This window comes from Brachycentrus maculatus, unplaced genomic scaffold (genome assembly GCF_059751285.1).
Source record: "Brachycentrus maculatus isolate JH-2025_06_01 unplaced genomic scaffold, ASM5975128v1 h1tg000118l, whole genome shotgun sequence".
NCBI lineage: Eukaryota > Metazoa > Arthropoda > Insecta > Trichoptera > Brachycentridae > Brachycentrus > Brachycentrus maculatus.
This window is the reverse complement of record NW_028280871.1, coordinates 516,676-526,488: the sequence shown is the minus strand read 5'-3', so window position 1 is coordinate 526,488 and position 9,813 is coordinate 516,676. Positions and strand designations below refer to the sequence as shown.

Below are 9,813 nucleotides of genomic sequence, written 5' to 3'. Positions count from 1 at the left end.
TTATTAATTAGCAGCCTTTATATTTTTTTTATTCTAGAATAAAATAACATTTGTAATAAATGTACACACAATCAATTTATCACTACGTCAATTCTATCCAGTGCCCTTCGCTCCATTGGGTACGGATAAGGGTCAGCGAGAGAGATGAAGAATATTTATTTTTCAAAATTATAAGTGGTAATTATATAGATAACTAATTATACTGAAAAAAAACACCTGGGGTAGGTACTTTACTTTTACGTTCACAGATTAAATTCATGTGTAGTTTATGGTCTCTTGTACAAAAATAATGACAAAAATTGCGTCGTCAAATGTCAAATATTTTTGACACTCGTTTTGACATTTGACGAGCTAATAGCGTAGACTAGGCGTTTAACGTTCTTTGTTTTCGCTGATAATAATAGATTTGATCATACTATCGGATACATAGAATAGTTGTTTTACGAGCGTTTTGTTCCCGATTGTACATTAGTCCGTTTTTACAATGAGTCATTTTATCGATGATGAGAATGTCGAAGAATTTCGTGGTGGAACGTTGCAGCTGAACAGCTCGACTGTTCCTGTTCGAGGTCAGATGTATACGATAGAGACGTCCACCCCGGCTACTCTAGTACCTTCGTCCGTGGAAGGGATTAGTAGCGACGCAGTTCCATCTGCAAGCGCCGGTCTCGGAGCTTCAACTTCGAGGACCAACGGTGAGTACTGTACCCTGTTTTCTGTAGTCAGAGAGGACGATGTAAACAATGGAGTTTTTGTAATTACGGTTTTAAGATAAATATATAGATACACATAATTTTCGTACAAATGCGCATATTAAATAATTGTAACCATAGATTTCTGAGGATATTCTATAAATAACAATTATAATCAAATGTAATAATATTTGTACCTAAGAATTAACTGTCTAATTTTTATTTTACTTTCCATTTAAAAACGTATTTGTATAAGCACTTTTGGAAAAATATTAAGATCTTTTTTATATACTATCCTCAGAAATCATTTGGTATGGGCTTAAAATTTGATGTAAAAATATTTTAACAATAACAATCAAGATAACACTACCTATATACCATGCAGTGCCCTAAGCACCACTGGATACGGATAAAAAGATAGGATAAATATATATTCACCAAGGCCAGGATTTGAAATTGAAACTGACAATACAATATGTTGTCTACTTAGTAAAATGTTATTTTCAATAAGCAATTTATATAAATGAAAATGTAAAAACAAATAGCCTTATGAAATAATTTTATATAAATATTATAGTATAGAGTATGTAAATTCCAATATCCTTCCTGAGTGCAAATAGCCTGTTGAGTCAAACTGTGATCCCGTAGCAGTCACGGACTTCATGTTAGAGGACCTGTTATACCATAATTTGATCCCTATTTCCAAATACGAGGCGCTAAGGTTTTCTTGAAAATAGTACAACAAATGGAAATGTTTGTGCATTATTCTTATTATAAGAATGCATTTTTTTCTAAGGCGTATAAAATTTACTTGCACACTACAGCTGGAGTCAATTTCAGTGTACATACATGTCTTATGAAAAAAAATATATACAAAGAAACCGATAAAACAAAGTTAATATATGTAGCAAACAAAATGTAATAAAACATAATCACGCTTGTCATGTTACATAATCAGGGAGGAATCGCCTTAATTTAGAAATCGTAAAATGAGATCCACCTCTCTTGGTGTTTAGCAGATTAGTCATCCTCTCCAAAGGCATTATCAATGGTAAATTGATTCTGTGCCCAGGAACAACAAAACATCTCCAAGATGTCAGAATTATAACTTTACCCATTCAGAAGCTTGAATTCCATCATGAGTAAGGCGAGAGTACGGCTATTATCCTTGGGTCTACCCGACCGAGCTTTTCCAGGGTATGCTTGGCTACAATAGTTTAGAGACCAGAAGGAATGTGTATTTGATTACACATTTTTATCGATTGTTGCGCGGTATGATAGACAATCCTGAAATTACCTGGAGCATTGGTCTGTATGTTCCCGACAGCGTCGACATAGATTGTTTCACACTTCTATATACAGGACCAACCTGCCGATGGTAATGCCTGTGGGAAGAGCTACTGCTTTGTTGAATAATATCACGCCAAATATTGATCTGTTCCGTGTGTCTGAGGGGGTATTCCGAAGTGAGATTCTTCTAGATCTTTAAATGTTCTTGCTTAATTCATAATTTTTGTGTCAATATATACGCTTTAAATTTTAGTGTGTAATGTATATGTAAATTTTTTACTGAATAATTAAATTGAATTGATTTGAATTGAAGGCAATGTGCCTTCTGTTGTCCCTCAAAATTGTGATAGCTACAAAGGGTATTATCCATACTTCCTCACATACACTTCTTCTGTACTTCCTCCACCATGAGGGAGCATGCGGCCTCTTGAAGTTTCTATACTATTGTACCGATAGTAATGATTGTTTTGTTTTAGAAGAAGATGATTCTTCGAGGAAACACATTCTCCCCGTTTACCACATGCCATTTGCATTCGAAAATGCCAAGGATTATTTCTCATATAGAAATGGCCTGGTGCAGTCTGCAATAGATGAATGCAACTCTACATTGATTTTTCCCAACCAAGATGGTCAAGTCATTGGTTCTTGGCTTTTAACAGAGTGAGTATTTATATATTGCCATTTTTTTAAATTTCCTATAGGCTAGATGTAAGATAAAGAACTAGAGGAAACAATTCAGTTCCCAGGGGGGTCAAAATAAATGCAAGTAATTATTCACTATAATTTTTTAATTTCTTTTACTCACATATAATATGCATGAAACTTGTACCTGTTGTACAGGATCCACCACTTTATTTTCCCATTAACATATTTTTCCATAATTTCATATGCAAGGATAAGTCTTTGGGACAATGAGAAGGAACGTCTGGTAACCTTAACAGACCGGGCGCTGATCACCGTTAAATATGACTTTATTGCTCTGCGACAACTGGACTTCCGTAAAGTCAATCTGGAGGACCTCGACACCATCGCCATTGGAGATTTAATCTATCCACCGTCATCTCTTGTCCCGTAAGTTATGGTTTTTATATGGCATACTACTTTCTAATAATACTAAGTATTTTCTTTTAAATCAAAGTTTTTCTTTTATTCTTTTCATTTTCATATTATCGTGCGCTAATATTTTACTTTATATATAAATATATTGTGTTCTTTCTGCATAAATATCTTTATACACTATTACAAAAAGTATTTTTGATATACATATTTTTTTTAATCCTTCAGAAAATAATCTTAAAACCACATAATTATATTTGTCTTGTCGTTGTATTGTCACGGTAATATAATTATGTACATTTTATTTTATTTATTGTTTCGGCATTAACTTTGTGGTAAGACATGTTACAATGATTAAAGAAAACACTTGTTTTTTACCACTTGAGTTTTATTATAGACTACATGTTTCAGAAGTTAAACTTCCATCATTCAGGTCTGTATAATAACTAAAATATAAAATATAAAATTGTTCTATAAATAAGGAGAGGGGAAAGTAAAGGGAAAGGGTTAGTCAAGGGGCGGAGTTTGAAAACAAAGGAAAAATGGAAAGCAATTTGCTTTATTATACAGCTATATTATTGCTAGTTATTATACAGACCTGATTGATGGAAGTTTAACTTCTGAAACATGTAGTCTATAATAAAACTCAAGTGGTAAAAAACAAGTGTTTTCTTTAATCATTATGTACATTTTATCAAATGCACATCAATCAATAGATCTACATTCATTAAATATGCCTAATTATAAAATGTTTTAGGGGAATACGTACATACATACTTTTGTTGAAAATTGCCTCAAACTTTTGTCTTCTTACTTGTGACATCTTATCTCGCAGAACAATACTATCTTAATACATATTTGTATTTAAATTATCTCTAGGTATCAGGTTATCTTATGGGTACGCATTTTTGAATGTGCTGGTGAGTTCTGTAGATGGTTACAGGGTAAATTAAATATTGTCCACTTCATTTGATTTTAAATCTAATCTTATATCCACAAGTCTTGCAAGAGCAATTTTTGCATTATCAAGTCATAAATCATTATGTAGGTACCTACTATTATTGGATTTATTTAATCTTTACTGCCACTTTTAATGTTCAATTGAAATTATCAAATGAAATTGGTACACAACGTAAATATATTAAACATAATATTACTGGAGAATGAAATGGTTTGATGTGGCATTTGAATTTTTCTACACCGTATAAACTGTATTTTTATAAAATGATTGATTATATTCCCGAAATAAAAATATAATTAAAAAAAAGTATTATTGAAGTCAATCTTCATCCGCAATTTTTGATAGGCTTTAGATGGCAGAGCATGTCAGAATGTCTGCCTCCATAGTGTAGCGATTATCACGTTTGGGCACCGTGATGGAGGTTCCGGTTTCGATTCCCAGAGAGGTTAAAATAAATTTGAAAGATTTTCACTCTAATATTTATTTAATAGCAACTGAACTGGTACTTGAAACGCAAGACTGATCACCTTGCCCTCACATAATTTATGATCATGAAAACGCAGTATTGATGTGATCTAGTTCCCTATGCACCATCAGATGAGAGTTAGAAGAAAGAACCATGATAAAAACTTTTTTTAAATCAGTGTTCAGCCTTTTCGGGTACCAGCATAGATATTTTTGTATAATTAATTTTTAAACACAAACTTTGTGATTTTCTTTGTTTTAAAATGACTTCATATCTTATTATAACTTAATCATTATGTCGACCAGTCAACCACATCCAGATTCTTCCGCAAGACTAATTAATACTATTGATTGGTATCAATAAGTCTTGAGGATGTTATAATTAAGTTTTAATAAGATGTAATGTAATGTGTTTAAATAATGATTTTAATATTTTATTTTATTTTATGTTATATTACATGAATTATGAAATTATGCCAACTTTACAAAAATGTAAGCTTATAATATATACTTAACATATACCATAGAATTGGGGCTACTTGAACTTTGATGTGTTACTTGAGCCCAGTAAAAAAAAGGATTTAAATCTGTATTTGGTCAACAATAATGAACGTTTCGACATGATTCATTGTTTCCCTGACAGGTGACACTTATTGTCACGATACTTCGATCTATACCACGATCTAAATATTTTTTGTACAGGGTTCAAGTAACACATCAAAGTTCAAGTAGCCCCGTTCTACGGTACTTATTTATAATGTTTTTTCACAAATGATTTTGTGTTGTTTGACGCTGCAATAGTCGGGTGAATGGTTTGGCCAACGGAGTGACCTCCGTGGTACGTGATTGTATTTTGGATCGCTTCACTTCGTCCACCGCTCCCGCTTCGGATTATAAAAAGCAATCCGAATCCGATAAGAAGTTTGGACCCATTGACCTCAAAAACTTTGAATCTAGGTACATCCATAAATGTTACCCGCATGCGGAAACCCTGCTCGTTCTTTATTTTCACTTTGTGTCATAAACTGCTTGCTTGCTTTTTTAACGAGATAAGTAAATGTTGTTAATAGCTCAGCTTCTTAATGTAGTGATTCATTTGGCTACTATAAATGAGGTCTCCAGTTCTCTTAGAATCATTTGAGAATTTGAGTATCATAGTGCTACATATCGCTCACTCCTTTCAACAACGTCATATATCAAAAATCATCCATTTTCAGTCGTGCATGTTTTCGGAATGCCCAGAAAATGTTCTATATCCCAGCAAAAGTGGCATATTTTTTACTTAATATTTACCCGCTACAGGGCAGAAAGTGTTGTCTTTGCATTTTGAAGAAAAGGTATTGTTTAATTATTTTTTAAATATACTTTCAAATGGATAAAAAACATTCAGGTTTTACCTAAAAAGATCAGTTGCATAGTAAAAAGTTCAATAAGTGGCTTGATATTTATTTTTAATATGTTTTATTATGTTTTTAAACTTTAAAAATGATCTCCCGAAAAATCAAGTTTTTTGATATACGACGTTGTTGAAAGGAGTGAGCGATATGTTATATCACTCCATTAATATATAACATGAAAGTAAATAATTAATGTTAAATTAATATCGTAGTCATACAGGAGAAAGTGACCAAGTGTATTGTTTTACAAAAATGTGATTATTGACTATTTGATATCTTACTAGCTTAATATTGCCCTGAAAAAATTCCAAAGGATTTTAAACTTGGAAGTATAATATATTGACTAGTTAAAAATGACTAACTGCATTGGTGTTTATTTTCTTGCCAAGCAAAAGTGACTTAAATGGCCCTCGTGAACATTTTACGTTTTGGTAGTTGGTCACTTTCTCCTGTACGACTACGATATATATTGTTGTTGTACTCAATGTATTATTAGTCCACTTAATGTCCTTTAACTTTGACTTATTATTCGAACACAGTCTTATTGGTATGTACTAGAGTTAATTACATGCATATTGTAGGTGTAACAATGGCGAATAGGCAACAATAAGGCATAAGCACAAAAAATCTGATTGACGTGGTATTATTAGCTCATTTTATTCATAAAATTTGTATGAGGCCATCATATGAAGTTTTATATTTTTAATTGGCATTAACTTTGTAGAATTTAGTATTATAAATGTAAATCAGAGCTAGATGTATGATTTTGTTTAGTTTTGTGATGGTTTTGTGATGGTTTTGTGATGGCAAAGACATTATCCAACTGAATCGAAAAAACTACGCCTATTTAACCTTTCCGGGAGTACAAAAATATAATTTTTTATAATTTTTTTTTAAAATTTGTATACATTTATTTAAATCACAATTTATACATATTTAGAATTTTTTTTTTTTTAATTTGCAAAGACCCACCAAGCCACCTTGTGTGTCTTGTCGGTAGAGTTCTTTATTGTTTTTAACGATTTTAACCATACACAAATTTTAAGATAAAGATTTTAATACACACAAAAAAGAGAAAAAAATTAAGAATATAAACATTTTACAATTTTCATAAAATTAACTCTCGATCATTTACCCATTCCTTTATTTTGCCTTTGTTCCATATTTTATTTTGACCTCTAACATCCGTCGGCAACAAATTAAAAATGTTCGGAATGATATATTGCAGTGTTTGACTCCCATATTTATTGTTAATTCTTGGGACTATCAAACCCTCGTTGTGTGTAAATCGTGTGTCATGGTTGTGTACTAAAGGATTTCGATATTTTTGTCTATTGATGTCTGACTTTCTCTGGGAAGTGGGTTCTTTCTACATGAATTTTTTGTTGTTGTTAAATCGATGTATTACGAAGATAGAAATTATGTTAAAATAATTTAATAAAAAAAACACCTATTTGAAATATTTTTCAATTATGACAAAATTACACACAAATATCCGCAGATGTCATTGCGTTACAAGTTACATCATACTAACACTGACACACGGACTTCGACGTTCATTAACATCGATACTTCTTTACGGAAAATTTGCACTGACGTTCATTTACGCCCATACTCCCGGACAAGTACAAAATCTGTAAGAAAGTAGGAAATAAGAATAGATTTTTTTATTATATAGATAGTGATTTTTCTAGTATTAGCACATTTTGATAATATCCTCATATTTATTTAATTTAATTTTAAACAATGACCAGTAATGAACGGTTAAGTATTTTTCCCTTATTTTTAAAGTAATTTATGTAAATTATTTATAGGTACTATTTTTAAGTCCATTTTTCAATACAACATATAATATGACTTGATTTTATTCTTTTTACTCGTTTTTAGCAACAGAAATATGCGTGGAGTGCGGGCAATGTGGAACAAAGGACAGCCATTGTCCTTTTTGAAGAAATGGAACCCATTCGATAAGGATATACCACTCAATACATTTACTTCTCATCCTTTGTACTGGCATAAAGGTAATTATTATATTTTCTCATGATTTTGTCCATTACAATAAGAGCTTGTTAATTCCAAATTGAAGGAACTAAAATTTGGAAAGTATTTCCAATTACTAAATAATTATTAAGAGCAAAGGTGGCCAGTGACTGAACTTGGCAGTGCATTTCACTTCAAAAATAGTATGTCTATAAAATTGGTCTGCTTCAAATTTTTACCATAAAATTCTCTATGCGACCAATATGTGAAATTCTTCTTCTTCCGCTAGGTGTAGGCCTTGTGGCCTTTTTTAAGATTGATTAGTCTCCTGCGATGTGAAATTGCATTAAATTAATCATTCAAACAGCAAAGCAAAGGCACGCCCGCAACAGCAAAGGCACAGTCACTAAATTTAGTACACTGGTTGCGAGCTGGTAAGACCACTTTATCCATTGCAGTTGCTGTAGCTGATTGAAGCGTGAGATATCTATCGGCCAATTGGTCTGAAATTCACTGATTTGTTAAAATACTCTGTGTCATGTTATGTATTTTAATTATAAGTTTTATATATTATAAGTTTTTACTTATCTATTTCGCAATGGACATTAGCCATACTGAGGTAAATTCCTAATTTTCAGATACTCCGGAAGGTGATGCTAAAAACATTTACGATTTTGAAAATTTTGCCCAGAAACTGGTCGCAGCAGTCGAGGCTGTAAACGAAGGAAGAGACTCGGCTTGCAAAATACTTCACTCTCCCATAATCCTCCCGAACTATGTCGGTCTCACGTCTCTTTTACATAATAAAAATTCTCTGGGATTCTTCAAAGTTCGAGGAAAATTTAGTTTCTAAATACTTTGCGTTGTTAGATAATTTGTTACCATTCCATTACGAGCTGTGTGTGCTTTATGTGTTATATTTGGTGTTGAATTTTACTATTTAGATGTTATAATTAGTTCCTACGGTTTGGAAGAACGGAAAACGGGCCCAGAATGTTGTGGGAGCTTTTGGTGAGTTCCTGCAGTTTACAATACCAGTTATAATGTAAACCAGGCCACACCAGAAATATATAGAACAAATATGTTTATTACCAATATTTGAATACATTAACTTTGTGGTAAGATATTTTACCAAAGTTTATACAAATTAGCATATAACTACTCACCAAGATTTAGTCTATCGGTTGCGAGATGTACCCGTTTCTAGGTCAGGATAATCACTACAGCAGCATGCAAACAACTCTATACACCACTCTTCTTATCATTCATTGTTCCAAATTGTATTACACAAAGTGAAGGATGAATGATAACGAGAGTGTTACATACATGTATTACCATACCACAAAGTTAAGAATGCTTTTAATATAGAAAATATATACACTGCCATAGCACTTTTCACTAAATTATACCTGCACTAAATATTCAACACATGCATTATTAGTCAGACCAAGGACAAACATGCCCTAAGGGTGTCTGCCAAAAGGAGGTCTAGGATCGATATGTTGGGAAGAGTGGGACGAGTTTCGCTTTTTAACCAGTGATATCGAAAAAACAGAGGACTTTATGGAAAATTGTTTAGTCGTTAAGAAAATAATTTTTATGGCCAATATATGTGCTATGGTGTAAAATATTGCTTTCACGCTAGTGTAGTGATTGTCCTGGCCAAGAAACTGGTAAATGTCCAAATTAGTAGATTTAAATCTCGTTGATAAAATAACATTATGTTACTTATATTATTATTTTCACATAGTATTAATTTTATATATATTTTTAGTAGATGGGCAGATTTTTGTTGTGAAAATGAGTATCATAAGTATTCCCCAAACAAGGTATGTTCTCCTGGATTTGAGTAGTCAATCCTGGAAGTGACTCATTTTAGCGGTCAAAGTCAAATAAGAAATTACTTTTTAGTTATTTTAAAACGAGGATATTTTTTGTTTAAAGTGACATGAGCAGGCGCAACCCAGGGGTG

The 9,813-nt window shown here is 32.2% G+C and overlaps 1 protein-coding gene across 4 annotated transcripts; it reads left to right on the top strand.

Annotated features, from left to right (window-relative positions):
- The first annotated feature begins 261 nt into the window (after positions 1-261).
- LOC148309739 (tumor protein p63-regulated gene 1-like protein) lies at positions 262-9,187 on the top strand. 4 transcript variants are annotated; one of them, XM_088259579.1, is made up of 6 exons: positions 262-695; positions 2,459-2,642; positions 2,877-3,053; positions 5,266-5,421; positions 7,749-7,882; positions 8,480-9,187. In XM_088259579.1, the coding sequence occupies exons 1-6, from the start codon at positions 485-487 to the stop codon at positions 8,692-8,694; spliced, it is 1,077 nt and encodes a 358-aa protein (XP_088115705.1). In that variant the 5' UTR covers positions 262-484; the 3' UTR covers positions 8,695-9,187. The 4 variants fall into 4 exon arrangements, with proteins under 4 accessions (XP_088115705.1, XP_088115706.1, XP_088115708.1 ...); XM_088259580.1 differs by having other exon boundaries at positions 283-695; positions 2,462-2,642; XM_088259582.1 differs by lacking the exon at positions 5,266-5,421 and having other exon boundaries at positions 289-695; positions 2,462-2,642.
- The last annotated feature ends 626 nt before the right edge of the window (positions 9,188-9,813 follow it).